The following is an 18844-nucleotide window of genomic DNA, read 5'->3' on the forward strand; positions in this document are numbered from 1 at the left end:
GATGATTTGACGCCTAAGAAATTATTTGTAGGAACAAACACCGCCATGACTTGTGGTAAAAAAAAAAAGTACACTGTGTCTTATTCTAAGTTAAATCTTAATGAATCAGTCTATATACCAAAACATGTTTATGTCACTTGCAGTGTTGGAGGAAGAGATTTCTTTTACTTTTCCTTTTTTCTCTTTGAAGGAAAGATTGAAAAGAGAGGACATTTAGCTGCAGTGCTGAGTGTTCCAAAATAGACGCCCACATATATATATATATATATATATGCACATCGTTCTCTCTTGTTCTTTCTTTCTCACGAGTAATTGATGGGTCCTTGAATTTGGTGTGGTGGCCAGTTGTGAGGCAGAGACGTTTGTTGTGGAAAGCGACGGAGATGTGAAATGTTGCGGGTGATGTGGGGTTGGGTGGAGAAAGGGATGGAAGTGTCTTTATATGCTTTTCCTTTCTTCCGTTCTTTTCAAGCCTAAAAAACACTTCCCCTCCATCATAGTAAAACTCGAGGAATTCCCAGCATGGTTTGTCTCCTTTCTTTTTCCTTCTTGTACACAACCTGAAAAATTGCAGAACGAGACGACAAGGATTGGAAGACGACATTTAGGTGAACCACCAGAACTGCCATTACATACAGCAAAATACAACAAAGGCGGCGGTGTTGACTATTCCGTTCCGCTTCTTTTACTTGTTCTTTAGCCTCGTGTGACCTCTGTTGTAGGGCCCAGTTCCTTCTCGTGACTTTTGTTGTAAGGCTTAGTTCCTTCTCACTGATGCAATCCTCAAAATATTTGTTTGATGAGGATGCGTTCGTCATTTGATTAAGACGCAACCCGTTCTTACCTCAACCACCGATTCATTCTACCAAACTTAGTAAGCGAGACCATTGCCTTTTGCTTATGAAGCTTGAATTAATCTTCTCAGATGAGGATCTTTGCTTAGCAAATCCCAGACGTCGTTACGACTAATAAGATACGTGACATAATGGATTAGGCAGCGTGTTAGATCATTGTATACTGTTCTTGCGAGGCACCTTGCTATTGGAATTATCTACGATTTGCCGTCATTCGTTGTCCCGATCCATTAAGGTCGTGGTCGCCGCCTCCCTTCTTACGATTCATCGTTTCATCAATCCTCGATCTTGTATCTTTTGTTTGGCGATTACCTAATGACTTCTTGCACTGATGGCTTCGTTATGTTCCCTTCTTGTTGCTTGTCTTGTTTTTAACATCTAGGGTTCCTCTCGATGGTCGATGTTCTACCAAACAGCGTTAAGATCAATAGGAAGGGGTTGGCTTAGGTGATGTCGCATGTGTTCACGGCGCATATCCTGCACATTTACGATGGCGTTGCATGCGTCGTGCACGTATATACAGGAGGGGAATATAACAGCCATGCGACTTGTGCATACTCTTTTAGCATGCATATTAATTTATTTATATTTGTGCAATATTTTAAATTATTTGAAAGAAAAAAAAATGCATTACGTCATGAAGGATATGCTTGCAAACATGATAAGAAGAATCGTATTTTGGTCGAGAAGACTACGATTGCACCATGACAACCAACCCTATGCTAGAGAAGCATGCACCAAGATGAAATAACAGGAGGCCATTACCAGCATTTCTTTCGACATATTTGCTGTATTGATGATGAACAACAAGAATAGTGTTGTATGATTGTGGCAGGCAGGCGGCTGGAAATCATACCAGATATTATTCGTGTTAACAATCATAACATTGTTGATGAAGTCCAGCCGAGAAGGATTTACGAAATTTCCTTCATTGATTGGAACCATATTCTCAATGGTCTCATTCGGAAGTCGATGCAGCCCACTACAGTGGTCAAAGTTTGTGAACTGAAAACAACATTACACCTCAATCGGAAAACCAAACCGATGCGGAGGCTATGTGTATTATTGTCATACAATATCTCGAGAGACCACAAGAAGGTAAGAAGGAAACCGATAGCCTTCGCAGGTCCAAACCTACTCTCGTGCTTTGGTCCAAAGCTGATCAAGACAAGGATGGCGATCGTGCCGATTGACGTGCGGTGATTGCGATCCATGATGGCCCATCCTCCTGGTGTGACATGATGGATTCGCATGTTGGATCTGAAAGATCTAGCGAGATTAAGCATGCTAATTCTAAGTCATCCATTTTAGACCCAGGGAGGGAGGGAGGGACGCTGCGTGTTCCTCTTTATCCTTTTGCTGTTCTCATGGTCGGATTCATTATGGATATGGTGTAAGCAATATAAACGGAATCAAGCATTCTTGCACGCTTGTACTCTTCTTCCTCGGTGGGGATTACAGATGAGGTTTGTCATTATTTCCTATGGGCTGCCAAATTGGTATGGAAAGTGGCACAATCAATGGCGAGGAAGACGCAGGGTGAGAATGCCATGAGCTGTGGTTGGAGCAGACGACTAATCCATGATGTTATAATCAACTTGCTGAAAAATCATTAGTCAAGTCCACCAAAGAAGTCTACTACCGTTTCAAGGCAGGACGATGGAGATGGATTGTTTTTTGTTTCAGTCAAAAACGAAGGTTGCATGAGTCTTTGTTCTTTTCCCTATCAGTTACTCCTAACCCTAATCTTACTGCTAATTCCCTGCTGACGTTTGGAGATATACATACAGCAAGCGAGAAGGTCAATGACATGCGTGCCGTGGAAGCCAATGTGGAGTTGTCAACGCATCCAACATCTTTGCTAGCATTAGTTTCTTTGATGTGTACATCACGAGAGAACAAGGACATTCATCTACCATGGATTATTTCTACGTCTTGGACTCGGCGTCTGTGGCCACCCAAGAGTCCGTTCCGAGCAAGGCCGCAGGGTATACACATCAGGTCGAAAGGAAAAGTCCGGATGGTAAAGAAGCCCTCTCGATGGGTTTCCCAAGGACGGAATCCACGAGGAAACCGACGTAGATGTTGTCACTTTTGATCAAAGTTGGAAGAGAGAGAGGACCACCGCAAGTGCATGCCGGGGAAGAACTCCGTCACCACCACAAGACAAAGCAGACAGCCATGGCCATCACTTTCTGTTCTCCCATGCCGTCTCTGTGTTTGTACAGAGAGCGAGACAGAGAGAGGAGGCGGTCATGTCCGGCCCTACGTGACGTGATGGGTGGTGCGATACATAAATTTAAAGCAAATCTCTCTCTCTCTCTCTCTCTCTCTGGGGATGTCACCTTCTGGGCAAACCAATACATGGAAGGAAGCCATCAATCCACTACCAAAAAGCCAACCACAGGCGGCCACTGCTTTGCCCGGTCTTCATGTGAACAGCTAACGCAGAATGGCTAGAGAGGGACAAGTCCGCATGAAGACTTCTAAAGTTACCACACAATAACCTGACCTGGTTTTATATATATATATATATATATATATATATATATATATATATATATATATATATATATATATATATGAGTGTATGATAATTCCAACCGAGACAACAAATATGTGGTACTACGGAAGGACCAATCGAACCATATTATAATTCCCCTTGAGATTGGAATCAAATTTTGATCTTTCCAGCTAGGAATTTCCATTCTGAAGTAGGGCATAATTTGCCTTCATCTAATGATCTCTTTAATCATGACAAGAAATAAATTTTCCCTTTGTTGCAATAGACTATTCCTTCAAGATAAGTATATGCAAGTAAATAACATAATTATCGTATCAACTCAAAAGATCATCAGAGAAATTTAACCGCTATAAAGAAAATGCCACCAGGATTCGATTTAAGATAAAATTAGCTTATTTTAGTCAAAAGGATGTCATAAAAGCTATCATCATAGCTAATTTGAAGACGAAATAAGACAAAGAATAAGCACAGATTTAAAATAAAGTGAATAAGATACACAATCAATTCCAAGAAGAAGTACAGTCATGCATGATAAGATTCCGATCCAGCAGCTAATTCTATTACGACAATCTCGTTTTTGTTCTTATATAACGTAAGATCGCTAGTATGCATATTTGACTAAATTATAGATAGTATAAAGTGAAGGTTGAATTTTATTTCCAGATGCAGTTCTTAGTCTGGGCGGCAAGTTAGGCCTAATTTTGGACAGTGTTTCCGATTGGATCTTAGCGTAGATTATAATTCAACGTGACGCATATACCATATAACCAGCAATGACCAACCACATAGTTTGAAGTCAATTTTCTACCCAAGTTTTGATTATCCAAGAATAGGAAACCACATATCATTATTTATCTTCATCGCGTATTTCGATATTTATTTGGTCTGCTCGCTCGATGAATCAATCCAGTGGTTGTGATGAGGCTGGACGAGATGACAGATTGATTGACTCTTGGGTTACCAAGGAATTGGTACCTTTGTTTATTGTTTGTTATATTGATAGTCCATTATGGCACTTTCATTATTGTAGGGTAGATTTATATTGCCTGATTCTGAAGTCACTATACTTTGTATACCTTTCTTGTCTTGCCTGGAAAGGAAGTCAAACTCAATCGAGAGCAGGAACAGCATGGCAAGTGCCGGATTGAGAGATCTTGATGACATTTGGAGGCAAAAGCACCACTCAGTGAGAGACATTAGATGGATATGTACGATTTCGCGTGGTGAAGCAGGTCATCAATCCCCTTCAATTTATGTGGCCCCTGCGCTCATCAATCTTCTATCTCTCCTTATCCTCTGCTTCGCAGATATTTCACATGGAGGCTGCGATCACTCGCTATAAGATTGCAGCCCCATTGAAGGCTATATTTGTTCATTGCATCCCACCCCTTTCTATTTCATTGCTAATTGACCCCAAACCCACCTTATGGGCCCCACGTCAGTGGATTATACAATCGTACAAAACATCTCAATCGAATCGTCATCAACGTGCTCGATCATAGTTTAAGCTAACATGCATTGTTAAAAGATGTTTTATATCTAAAGAAAATTATAGTCAATGGCCGAGAAGAATAAATATATTTCCTTGCAATAAGTTGTGATTAGCAGTAGATCAGGCTACCATTATCACGAGTATTAAGGTTATATATACTCTTCCCCTAGGAAGATGTTACGGGATCCATCACAATTAATCCTTCTTAATTGCTTGAACAACTATGCTTCTTCTACCCAAGTCCATCCTCCATTGCCCCTTCACTCAAGGCATCGGACCATGGAAGCTGACATATACTTGGCTCCAGATTCCCATTCCCGTTGATGTCACTGACCGTCCCATCGAATACAAGGCCGTGTGGATGAGGGGAGCTCGTGGCATCCTAATCTCCAAAGAGCTAAATGATATATCACCTGCTTGTTCTTTCCTTCATCCATTAGGTCTATGCATCATCGTGTTTCTCGTTCGGTGTTAGGTCGGGGAAAGGGCCAGTGTCAGACCACAAAGGTTCAACTCCCACGTAGTAGAGTTGGTTGAAGGAGGAAGGCTTGCGGAGTTGGCAAGGATGAGCAGTGTCAAGTAGATTGGATTAGATGATATGTAAGACCGGAAAGAGACAGGTGAGGTGAAGAGATACGTTGTCCTCTTTGGTTGGCTCCGGCATGGACGTACATGTGACGCCTTGGAGACCATGCCTCGCATGTGATGGAGCGATTGCGAAAGAATACACTAGGGGAAAGGAGACAAGTAGATTTCTAATAGAATGCAACGTGGGCGGTGGCGACAAAAGCCATTGCTCGCTAAGCCACGCCACCCCAATCCGAGCCCTCCCTTCCAATCCATTGCTGGGTTCACCGGCGAGACGTGAGAGGTTGTCTCCCGGAAGAAAAGTATTGATGCTGTGTCACCAGAAACTGGCGAGGGAGAACATGACAATTCGGTGAAACTTCATGATCCTTCATTTGCATTGCGTTGCACTGCATTGTCGTGGCTGAGGCTTCTTCGTTGAGCATATACAGCGTGAAGGACAGGTCTCCATTGCGTTTGATGAATCCTGGTCCACTGTGCTTTTTCATCCTATGCATGCATGCACATGAATGAATACTTTCTTTTATCCCTCCTTTCCAAAGTCTTTTACTGCATGCAAGCCGAAGAAGACGAAGAAAAAAAAAAGAAGGGCTGATGCTGCTGGAGGCACGGAATTTTACGAGTCCCGAGGAGAGCAGGTGTGCAGTTAAAGCAAAGGGAAACAGGTGAAAGGACTCGGGAACAGTACCCACCTTCCTTACTCACGGCTCTCTGCCGGAGTTGCCGTTCCAGATGCAGTTCTAACGTAAGAACAAAAGCACCCACTTGGTATGCCCGCAGATGAATCGATGGCAATGGTTAATACTATTCATGGACAGATAAACTATGTACAGCAGCAGACACAAACAGAGCAGGAGCTCAAGAACAGTGATGGCAGATGCCCCTCACTCTCTCTCTCTCTCTGGACACAACTTTGTATCTTTCTCTGATGCATTTCCTGGTCTTGGCGTCCGTACAAATGGTGGTCAGTGGGTAGCAGAAGCATACGAATCATCATTACAAGACTATTCAGCGGTGTCAACGAGAGAGAGAGAGAGAGAGAGAGAGAGAGAGAGAGAGAAAGAAAAGAAAAAGGAAAAGAGAGGGGAGCATTAAAAGGGCGAGCGATCAGTGCAGCGACCACCGCATCATCATCATCCTCCATCCATCCATCCATCCATCCTTCCTTCCTTCCTTGAGACCACCACTTACTGGGGATGGCGGACCCCCAGCACCGCCACGCTTCCGTGGTGGCCAAGGCACGGACACGTCCCCGCCGGCGACGTGATGTGGACGTGGCTCGGTTGGGTTCCTGCACGGACTTCAATTAGCTTTTGCCCGTACCGACTGAGTTTGCGGGAACTCTGTAATTGCTGTCCTGCGACAACCTGCGTTCCATTTTTCTCTTTCCTTTTTTTATCAAAACCCAACCTTTCGACTTTATTCTTCTACTATATAAATCAGACCAAATCATAATATCTTACGTTCGCTTGATTTGGCTTCTTTTGGTTAAGTTCCCAAATGATAATTAATTTGATTTGATTTGATTTGAATTTCTTCATACAATGCATCAAGGCAGACCCTCTGTTCTGCTGACATCATATTTTATACTTTTTTTTTTATTTTTATTCAAAAAATAAATCTAATATATTGATCGAACAGATAAAAAATCATGATCTTTGTACGAAAGGTTACAGAAGGCATCCAATCCGATTACAGACAAATTTTAGTACGAAAGGTTACAGAAGGCATCCAATCCGATAGCTTGATTATTTTGTTTCATTAACGAACTCAATCACATAAAAAATCATGATCTTTGTCTAAATGGAGAGCTTAAAACTCTCCATTTAATATGTGTAATATGATTTTGTGATTTAAACTCTCGATTATTCCGCATAATGCGGTAATTAAAATGATCATCCCTGTGACTTGTGATAACTTGCGATGGAAAGCATCCACGGATTTACTTGTCCCAGCGATCCAAACAAACATGTATTCTATATTACAATCTGTCTTTTACATTTGTAATGAGACAGAACGCCACTCAACTTCAGTAGAAAACGACACAGCTCGTCTGGGAATTCCCATCCATTCAGGCACTTCTCTCCGGCAGACAAAGCTGAAAAATAGATGCCCAGTATTACCTGCACGAAGCTGACAAAAACGGGCAGCGTGAATTATAATAATGGACTGCGATCCCTCTCCTAACAATCCGCCTTTTCTTCTCGGCGGCAAGGATAGGATTCATCGTTCTAATCGACCGGATACGGAAAAAGCAATGGCTGAAGGGTGTGGGAGATGGGCGACCCGCCAACTCCGTATCTCCTGTGCATCGTCTCTTCGCTGTTGGCTTGACCGCCTCTCTCCGGCGTCTTCATTGATGTCCGCAACGTGCGACTGTCAGTACCCAAACTACGAGGAAAATTCATAATCAAAATAGTAACTCGTAACTTCATTTTCTTTACTTGGTTTATCAGTAAACAATTACTCTGCCCGTTTTCTCTCGTCTCGTGAGTGTATAAATAGTGCACCACCACGCCTTCCTTACGCCATTTCGTCCATCTCCCATCTCATACTTTTCCTTCACCCTCCCCCCTTCTCTCTCTCTCTCTCTCTCTCTCTCTCTCTCTCTCTCTCGCTCGTGAATGAATCTGTCCTCCTCCTCCGCTATCTACAGCTTATAGCAGCGGCGAGGCATAACCTATTGGTGGTGGTGGGAGCCTGATTTGGATCGACCACGTACAGAAAAGATCATGGCCGTGCAAGCGCAGTATCCCTCCAATTTTGCTTTCTCCCCGGATTTCCGCGGCCGGTGAGCCAACCTTGCCTTCCCACTTTTACTTGCTATCGAGCGATTCATTCCTTGTCGCATGGGATTCCATATCCTGCATCCTGTGTACCTCTGCTCAGTTTAGGAAGGCTTATTACGTAATTGCGTCGATCATATAATTCCAAGCGTTTCGGTTTCAGTTTCTTTTCTCCGTACTATTACTTACCTTGGTTCCTTGCTTCAATATATATGCAGGGCCGGGAACAATGTAATGGAAGACCTCCAGATGCTGCTGGAACATCACGATATGTTGGGCCGGTACAGCACCCACCTCGGTGGCGTTAACAATGCCACCGTGTTCAGTGATCCCCAGAGCGAGCTTACATGCTTTGCCTCCGGGACGAGGAAGCGGGCGCGGGAAGAGCCGCCCGCGGTGGTGCTGCAATCTAACCTCGAGTCCGTCTTGCCGCCGTTCTGCTACCCTAACCTCGCGACGGTAACAGCTGTCCCGGAGAGGGCTGTTGCTGCCGCCTTATCCGCCCCCGGCTGTCATCAGACCCGCCTGCTCGATTCCGGCGGTACCTCCACCAGCGGTCGGCCCGCGTCCCCTCTCACCCAAGATCTCGTCTCCCATCTCTCTTACCAGAATGCCGAGATCGATGAACTCATCCGCCTTCAGGTATTACGACTAGCTTATCCTCTTATTTTCCGTCTCTGCAAGTACTTTTGTTTGTTCTTTGTCTTTTTCGGTGCCAAAATTATCAATATCTATATCCCTTTGAAGAGGGAACGACTGCGGAGTGGGCTGGAGGAGGTGCGGAATAGGCATTGTAAGGCGCTGCTATGGTGCGTGGAGCAGCGGGTGGCGAAGAGGCTGAGGGAGAAGGAGGCGGAGCTGGAGAAGGCGCGGCGGTTGAACGCGGAACTGGAGGAGACGGTGCGCCAGCTGACCGCGGAGACAGAGCTGTGGTTCGGTGTTGCCAAAAACAACGAGTCCGTCGCCGCCAGCCTGCGGGCTAATCTCGAGCAGGTCCTCCTCCACAACGCCGCGGCCGCCCAGGTCAAGGAGGGCTACGGCGACACCGACGACGATGCCCAGTCATGCCGTTCGGCGGTGGCGGATAGGAGGCACGCTTCGTCGCCGGCGACGGAGGCGGAGGAGGTCCGCCGGCGACCGAGGGCGGCGTGCAGGTCGTGCGGCGAAAGGGACGTGTGCGTTCTGCTGCTCCCCTGCAGGCACCTTTGCTTATGCAAGATCTGCGAGTCAATGATAGACGCGTGTCCAGCGTGTGGTTCCGCTAAGAACGCGTGCCTTCAGATCGCGATGTCGTGAAAATCTCGGCCGTCCGTTTCGGTCCCTTTTATGAGTCCTGTTATGTATGGACTTCTCTTTGTAAGACCTGCACATTTATTTCTTGCTAAAGATTTTCTAGATTTAAAGCATTTATGTTCTGTGGTTTTCTTATCACAAAATTAGCTCATGATGCATTTGTGTCTCTGCCTTCAAATTTGGGATTTGAAGGGATCTCTTCCGAGCGAACCCTTTCTTTGCTGTAGGAGGATTCTTTTAGCCTCTCCAGCTGTTGCGTATCCGATTACGGTGTTTTTATGGAGAATTATTTGAAGACTGCAGCAAGATTATTATATGTCGATAATTATTATTGTCGTTTAGATGACCCTACTAAAGATGGCCACGGCGGTGGGGCAGGGCACACAAGGGAAAGGGAAAGATCTCGTGGGGCCCGTCACGGACTGTGTACTATAGACAAGTAATGGATGGTGGGTTCAGGATATGCTCCATTATTATATAGGCTTTATAGCAGAGAATAATGACATGGGGGGAAACACCAAAAGTGGCAGTATTCTGGTTGTATTATATGATGCCGCCTCATGTGATTTGGTCAGGAGTTAATGGATGCTTAGTGTCATGGCTAAGCCGTGCAGGCCGACAGATGGGATGCACTGCACTCCGCCACTAATTTTGTTTGAGACAACCAAGGAAGAAGGTGTTGGGTGGTGTTTTCATGGGGAGACTTCCTTTTATCTCATGCCATCCATTATTTCCGCACCGTGGTGCCATTATCACTTCCTCTTTTGCTTTTAGGTTTCGGGTGGGGGCATTTGGTGGAGGGAGGATCTCATGAATTTGGTGATCGGATTGTTTGTTTGGTGGAAGAGGTCTCATGAATTCTCCATGGTAATCTTGAGTCATTCTATAGGATATATATAATATTATACATACATAGATATATTTGACTTACAAATCCAGAATGAGCCCCGAGATTTGATGCCTGCGACATCTGCAGGAGCTTCAATGACGTTTCCGCTCGTTGCTAACGCTTCATACATATTCATCGGGAAGCGCATTTGATTGCGATGAATCTGGTCAAAGCTAGATGATTACATATATATGAATATACCATCGTAGAGACACCATATTCGAAGTATTTAACTGTGCAGCATGTGGGTACGAGTTCGTCTCCTGCACCCGAGTTGTAGGATCGATTCACCTTGATCTCCTACCCCCCGGAGTTTTACTGCGAGACCACACTGTTCATTGTCTAACCCTGGGAACGTTCTCTATTCATCCGGATGAGACGCAGTGGTCGACATGAACAGTTACCATTAGTAGCTACTGGTGCATGAAGCAGCGGAAATAAAAGCAACCGCGGGAGATGCATGTGACATGATGGGGTACGCAACTTGGGCTGGTTGTTCTTCACGCGCCATGTGCGATTGCCTTCTTCCAAGCACAATTAATACCATGTACTGGACGTGAAAATTTCGTACATGCTTGAACTCACAGGTCGATTGTCCTCATCTACGTTTACCGACGTACAGAGGTCCTGAATCGTGTTGGCAATTAGTACTACATGGGGTTCAATCAGCGCCTCAGAAGTTGTATGCAGTGGTGCCGATATTGGATAGTTTTGGACTGTATCATTCAACCTTGTTCTGAGCACTGAGAAAAGTTCGACGTAAAGTTGCAGGCAATCGCCCTACAGAACCATTTTTGAAACACTGTATCAAAGTGGCCGCAGAGGGCGCAGAGCAGAGAGATAATAAAGCATCTGTGGAAACCTTCCATGGCTTAGAACATTTTCTTTTTCTTTTGCTCGTCTCTTCTTTGTTCCTTTTAATTTTTTTTTCTCGGCTAAGCTTGAAGGCTATGGAGCAGGACAAAAGGAAAAGTGATGTGCATCACATTTATGGCATCAGATGCCACCGGCAAAGCTCTCACATGCCTTGCTTTAGACTACCGATACATGTTTCTTTCGCCCAACCATATGCATGCATTATGTCATTTTCCACTAGAGTAATGCCCCATGGCATGTGAAGTGGTGAAAGCTAAAACCCACTCCATCCCATTAAGCCCACCAACTCTTCGTCCTCTCGGTCTTGGGTTCGGTGGAGAAGATGAAGGGAAAAGGCATATATGGTTGTCACCCATATCTCGGTGTCCTCGTGACAATATATTAAAGCAGCACTTTGCTTTCGTCCGACACTCTTCTGGCCGTTTCCTTGGCTTAACAGGTGGTGGTAATTGACCCACGCTGAGCGAGTGAATGGAGCCCTAAGTTGCATGGGGAATGGAAAACGCCTTGACAAGAAGACAGATGAACAGGTTTTCCTGCACTCAGTGGGTGGGGGTACTGAATGCTCATCGAAACCCTTGGCTTCCTGTGGTGTTCAAGCATGGTGGTGGGGGTCCACGGGGGTTCGGCTGAGGTTGTTTGAACGTGGATATCAGTTGACCTGTCCAGCTCTATGTCCTGTAGCTTTGCCTCAGGTTTCTGGCCATTGAAGCTTAGGCCGGAGTGCTGCTGGGTTTCTTTATCGCCTCCCCTTCGCTACAGTTGGGTACCGCTATCCGCTACCAAGAAGCCTAAAAAAACTAATGCAAGAGGTCTCCCTCGAATCTCACAACCTTGTCAATAGAAAAAGGTCCACCTTTTCTTCCCCTCCCAAAGTCTGTGAGTGTTTACTTGCCTTGGTGCGTGGGACGTCCTTTCTCCTATTATTTTAAGAGCAGACACTTGTTTGGGGAGGCAAGCTTGCTCTGTTTCGTCTCTTCAAGGCAGCTTCCTTTACGGGCATTACAGGGCTCTTTTAAAAGTTCTTGCAGCACCCAAACTAGACTTTATGTGATGGAAAATCTTCTAACAAGAGAGAGAGAGAGAGAGAGAGAGAGGGAATATCTATGTTTCCTGGAGTCTATCTACTCTTAGCAGTTGGTTGATGCAGTGTGACACCAACTGGGGTTTAATACGAAGCCATGGACGGTGCATGGGAATGTGGAAGATGACATCAACTGTAGTGAGAGGGGGACTAGGTTGAGAACATCCATTACATAAATTTTCTTTTCTGCTCATCGTTTCCATCTTTCGCTAAAGAAGAGAGAGAAAAAGAAACAAAAAGATGGGCGGGCTGTATTTGATTGCTATAGGATTCAATGCATGCATGTGATAGAGCCTTTTCGTACTCTTTTTTTCTATTACGTGGCTGTAGTGAGAACAGTGTGCGTACGTATCAAACACATCCGTCTCCCTCATGAATAATTATCATGCAACAGAAGCCATATGTCCTTTAGTTTCTGAGCGTTCAATCAGCCGGACTTCTGGCCTCATCGATGTGTTCTTTCTCATGGACATTTACTTTTTCTCCAGAGAATTAATGCATCACAGTCGGGACCAAACTACGTCCTATCCCGTGTTCCATCCTGCAAATTGTAATTCCTATACACGAGTACTTCTCATTGACCCTTAATCTTGTGAAACTTCGTCCTATCAGCACAAGAGGAGAAAGGAAGGCAGTGGTAAACTTCATACAAGGCCAGTGTGCAAGGGAGAAAACACTGATGGAGACTGGTCACTGGATTAAAATATGATGGCATGCAAGCTCGTCCCGGTAGAGACGTGCTACCTATAGAGGGTCATTTGGACGATAGCCAGGGGCGGAAGCTGCAGCGTTGGAGGAGTTGGACGGACGTCTGAGAGAGCGGAGAGGACCGCCACAGCCCACAACAGTTGGAAAGATGCGCAGACGTGCTGTCGATTAGACTGCAATAAATAGGCTGCCTTCATGAAAGGCTGATGCCAAGGACCACCTCCGAGGTCACCATTGTAGACAGGACCTGAGGAGGGTGGATGTATGTGTAGGACGAGATGGTCCATGGTGGCTCCTACAATAAATTCCAGTGATGCAGAGGTGTCAATGGTGTACAGTGGGGTGGGTTCCCGGTGCCGGATGCAAACAGAAATGGAGTTTTGCAGTGCATAGTCAACAGCAAATTATTTCGCTGAATGTGATATGTTTCCTTTTGCTATGAATTCTAGTTTTACCCGGACATGGATCGGAGTCAACTTTCACCAGTTTATGATCCCTCTGATTGAGGTTACGGTAGAAAGAAGATGTTTCTGAATCAGTGCACCATCTGATGCAGAAAGTTTGTAGAACTGATTATTACATCTCTCTTACTTGTACAGTTTGTTAACCAACATAGAAACCACGGCAGCTGACTGCAATCTGAGACCCCATGTTTTTCCAGATGCAAACCATTTGTACATGACGCGTTCTGAACAGATTTGAGTCGTAAGCAACGTTGAAGCAGTAAAGGAAGGCCATTTATTGTTCCATTCCTGTGAGAAATCCAGCCAATACCTGTGAAAAGTCCTATAAGACTGCACGCCTACTGCTACCTTTCAGAAATTGATAGTGATTTGTATATATGGTATGACAGAGCAGGAGAAACACAAGGAAGCTTGAACGTTGACCTTTGAATTGCTAGGCAATGCTAATCGTCGAGATTCGTGAATCTTTATGATGGACCAGGAACGGAGTGTTTCCAGAGGAGAGGCAATGTAGCGGCAAGAGCCGCAGCTCTGAAACTAGGCAGAAGACCAGTGGAAAGAGTCAGAAGAGAACACTAGTGAAACCCAAGGAGCTGGGAAGTCAGACAGGCTGAAAATTTTGCCTGACTTTGAGTCTTTGTGATGCCGCAATGCCTGACCATTGTTGCTAGTAAGAAAGGATCAAGTCAGCTCGTCCACCCATTAACTACATGGTTGGCTTTGACCTATCTCAAACTGCTATCTGATTCAGAGGAATGTTAGGTTCCTGCTTCTGACTTCGCTCAAGGTTAGGTGAGATCTGGCCTTGTGTCAGAAAATGCTGGTAGCATCAAGCAAGTCTGTATTCGTTTGGTTCATTCCACACGATCTGGTAAACCTGTGGATGCATGCATTTGACGACAAAGATGATTATGATGGGATCGGCTGCATGTAGGATAATCTCCCTAATCAAATCAAAAGCAATCATCTAACATCAACATCGAACTCTATACTTATCGATGTCGAATCATGGCATCTATACCCCCAAATGTATGTATATATAGAGGACATTTTAGGAGGAAGTTTTTGTAGAGAATCATTAGGTTCCTTTTGGTAATCGAAGAAAGTCTACTTCGAAATCGATCATGTAAGAGACTGAGAAACAAGCTATAAAAGATAAAACTGAATGCAGCACATAGAACATGACATGGACTTTCAAAGCCGAGATAGCCCATTACAGTTCCATGATGGGTGATGAGTTTATGTGATACAGATTACTGAGAGCGGAGGTGGAGTTGTACAAGGATAATATACTGAAAGAACGAAAAGAGATGGATTTCTTTCTCATCACAGTGTTTGGGAAAGCAGGAAATCTAGTAGAAGCAAAAAGCTGGCAACTTAATCGTCCCTTCTGATGCGCCCCGATCATTTCCACTGGTTGGCTACGATGTCAGCCAAATCTACAACCCTCTGCGAGTAGCCCCACTCGTTGTCATACCAAGCAATCACCTTGACCATGTCGTCGCCCATCACCATGGTCAGCGACGAATCGACGGTCGACGACACATCGCTGCAGCGGAAGTCCACGGAGACAAGAGGCTCGTCGCAGACGGAGAGGATGCCCTTCAATTCTTTGTCGGCAGCATCTCGGAACGCGGCATTGACCTCCTCGGCGAAGGTCTTCTTGGATACTTGCACAACAAGGTCGACGACCGAGACGTTAGGGGTGGGCACACGGAGGGCGATTCCGTTGAGTTTGCCCTTGAGGGAGGGGAGAACCAGGGCGACGGCCTTCGCGGCGCCGGTGGAGGTGGGGACTATGTTGAGCGCAGCGGCTCGCGCACGACGGAGGTCGCGATGGCTCGCATCAAGCAGCCTTTGGTCCCCGGTGTAGGAGTGAGTGGTGGTCATGGTTCCCTTGATGATTCCTGTCATGGGTTTGGATGGCAGAAACCATGTTACGTTCCCATGCAACAAGAAAAGCTAACGATAGCACATCTCATAAGTTAGCTATTATATATCATCATGAAAACTCAAAACAGCAATCATGAATCCCACATTTGAAACCACATAATATACCCTATGAAGATCACAAAACACGAAGCCCAATATAATTAGCACAAGCATGAGTAGACCATGAGAGTCGATCAATACTGTATCTGTCAATCTCAAATGCACTACTGCATGAATTCGTCGAGTGACGATTACCTATCTTCTTCTATTAAGAGCTTAGAGGGCATGAAGAAGTTCCTATATGACATTTCTGATAGACAAGAAATATGAACCATGAGTCTTGTACAACTAGCATCATCCTATGCTTGGTGTAGTGACATTAATGGAAGCTTACCTGATGCTCATGCAGAATAGGACAAGGTTATATAAGCTATAAACATAGTTATTTGACATCTCTTCTCCATTCCAATGTTCAGTGAGCTGCAAAGGGTCAAGTTTAACTTGATAACAACAGAAATGTAGTAAGTAATCAGAACATGTTCTGCAAGATGCTTGATTGTGTTTGTCTTTGACAGCTTTAAGATTCGTTATGGAGATATCACAATGTCTTTTTTTGTCATATTGTCTTTAACTGATGAGACCATTGCCCACTGGAAATGAGCCATTTCATTTATCCCCTAGTGAGCAGACCTATCTCCATCCTTTCCTAACATCACAACTAAGAAATCCATTCCTAATCTATACAGAAAATTTAGGAGTGTCTTCAGAGGAAACAGTAGCTCACCTGCCCCAAAAAAAGGGGCTCCAAAAACAGTAGTGGCATTAAGTAATTGTAGTTCATCTGTTAATCTAATATGGGATTTATGGTTTCATGTGATGCAATGAATTTAATGCTCCCGAAAGAATGTTTTAAGAAGTTCCTCTGTACACTTAAAATTTGAAGAGTTCAAATTTCTAGTGTCCATCCCCTGTATCATCTTTTGTGGGAATGTGAGTGTGACAGCAGAAGGTGCAGAGCAATGCAGAAGAAACAAATACGCAATATCTTCAAGAAGAATACATCCAATGGATTCATGCACATAACCTCTCTAAAGGAACAAATCGGTAGAAATATATCTACAGAGCTTCTAATTCTTGGACCAAAGGTTGCATCTCATCATAAAGAAAGGTATGTAGAGGAATGACGAGCAGGTTTCTTAGAAGCAGCAAAAGCAGGCTATGCTTTAAACACGAACAGGACACCTTTCATGATAGAAATGAATTAATGGAAGTTTTCTGTCATTATTATACTACTCGAAGAAACTAAAAAGACCTCTTATAGTTTCAACCTCGGATCCAACTGTAAACAGAGGTCATGACATCTCGTAATAGCAGGCTAGCAGAGCAAAGATGAAAGGCTCACCAAACTTCTGGTCGAGGATCTTGACGAAGGGGGCGAGGCAGTTGGTGGTGCAGGAGGCGTTGCTGATGATGGGCTCATCGGGGTTGTACGCATCCTCGTTGACTCCCACCACGTAGGTGGGGATGTCACCTTTGCCCGGGGCGGTGATGAGCACCTTCTTGGCGCCGGCCTGGATGTGCTTCCCTGCTCCCTCCCTGTCCACGAACACCCCCGTCCCTTCGATCACCAAATCTATTCCCAACTCACTGCACACACACGAGAGACAGAGACAACGCCAACAGTATTGACTTACTGCAACGATCTACGAATGAGCATGCACGCAGTGAGAGGAAGGGACGAGAACATACCCCCACGGAAGGTTGGCGGGGTTGCGGTTGGAGACGACCTTGATGACCTTGCCGTCGACCGAGATGGCGGAGTCACCCTCGGGCTTGACGTTGGCTTCGAAGATGCCGAGGGTGGAGTCGTACTTGAGGAGGTGGGAGGCCTGCTTGACGCCTCCGGTGTCGTTGATGGCCACCACGTCCAGGGGCGAGTCCTTGCGCCCGTGCCAGCACCGCAGGAAGTTGCGCCCGATGCGGCCGAACCCGTTGATGGCCACCTTTACCTTCGCCTCCGCCGCGCCCTTCCGGTACCCTCCGCTGCTGCCCACCTGCGGCGCCGCCACCACCACCACCGCCACCAGAGAAACCCATAATCATTTCGTCAGGCTTCCCGCCGGGAAAGAAGAACAAATTAAACGACTGAAGCAGCCCAAGATTTGGACCAAATGTATAAATTACGTGGCAATTACTAATAAATTATTCCATATCCTACAATCATCGGCATATCCTATAACACTGCATAAATTAACATTAAGATACAATCGTACGCCAGAATTATTATATATTATATATATATATATATATATATATAGTCTTGTCTGATCAATGCTTTCTTGTACTGACTCGATTTCGGATTCGGGTCCCAAGTAGTGCACATTCTCCAACTCCAAACCCGCTCGTGCCCGGGTGACATGCCCCACATCCTCTAATTGGGACTTCAGTTCTGTACGTGAAGCATCGCTCTTACGCCCCCCCCCTATGTTCGATACCTTAACACAGCATTCCCTAAAGGTTGCATCTTCTTACATGAGATATACAGTGAGGTAGAAACTCATTAGAACAATCGGTGATACTGACGATTTTACTATTCACCATGGCAATCGTCACTTCAAATTGAATTCACTGGACGATATGTTGAACACTAAGAAGTAGTAGTTAAGCCGTGCAGGAAACATACGAGGAAGTGCAAGAGAAAAATAGCTCACCGCTGAGGTTCTAAAAGCGACGACGGAAAGGAAGTCATCGGAGGAGTTGATCCTTCTCAAGGGAATCGAAGAGGAAGCACTCCTAAGTCCCGAGAAGTCCGAGAATCCCTTGCCCTGCCGCCACAGAAGACAACCACAGATGCAACATGTAAGGGCTCTCAGAAGCTGGAACTAATCTGCAATTTGAATTCTTTTAAGTGAGAGCAGTAGGAAAGGAGAACCTGAAGACAGGCATTGGCCGCCGTGAGCGTCGCCGAGGCCATGCCGGTGAGAGGATGGGAAGCGGCAGCAGCAGAAGTGAAACAGGGGAGCTTATAAGAAGGGGAAGATAAGAGGAGGGAAGTTTGTGGTGCGTGGACGCAGTGGGTGATCGAGCGGAGGAGGAGAAGAGATGAGATTTTGGATAGCCCATCCTGCAACGTATGGCTGCGAGCCCGCCTCCTCCATCACATCATGCAGTGTAGGGCTGCAATGACAACACAGCTTGGAGCCTGAAGTATCATTGATTGGTCGTGGTTCGCCTTGCCACTGTGGGCTCACATATTACATCTCTGGCTGTGGTTTTCCGCAGCGAGATGCGAGCGACAAGTGACTTTTGAGGGAACAAGGCAAATTCTGATAAATCATTAGTACTAATCTGATA

General features: G+C 45.3%; 2 protein-coding genes across 2 annotated transcripts; one reads left to right on the top strand and one right to left on the bottom strand.

Annotated features, from left to right (window-relative positions):
* Nucleotides 1-7980: 7980 nt before the first annotated feature.
* Nucleotides 7981-9654, top strand: LOC104000637 (probable BOI-related E3 ubiquitin-protein ligase 2). The gene is made up of 3 exons (XM_009422725.2): nt 7981-8249; nt 8463-8886; nt 8992-9654. Exons 1-3 carry the CDS (start codon nt 8191-8193, stop codon nt 9538-9540), a joined length of 1032 nt encoding a protein of 343 aa, XP_009421000.2. The 5' UTR covers nt 7981-8190; the 3' UTR covers nt 9541-9654.
* Nucleotides 9655-14707: 5053 nt separating this feature from the next.
* On the bottom strand, nt 14708-18579 carry LOC104000636 (glyceraldehyde-3-phosphate dehydrogenase A, chloroplastic). Its single transcript, XM_009422724.3, has 5 exons — nt 18423-18579; nt 18202-18315; nt 17240-17544; nt 16893-17137; nt 14708-15465 (listed from the first exon to the last, which is right to left on the bottom strand). Exons 1-5 carry the CDS (start codon nt 18462-18464, stop codon nt 14963-14965), a joined length of 1209 nt encoding a protein of 402 aa, XP_009420999.1. The 5' UTR covers nt 18465-18579; the 3' UTR covers nt 14708-14962.
* Nucleotides 18580-18844: the final 265 nt, after the last annotated feature.

Source organism: Musa acuminata, chromosome BXJ3-10 (assembly GCF_036884655.1).
Source record: "Musa acuminata AAA Group cultivar baxijiao chromosome BXJ3-10, Cavendish_Baxijiao_AAA, whole genome shotgun sequence".
In the NCBI taxonomy this organism is placed as follows: Eukaryota; Viridiplantae; Streptophyta; class Magnoliopsida; order Zingiberales; family Musaceae; genus Musa; species Musa acuminata.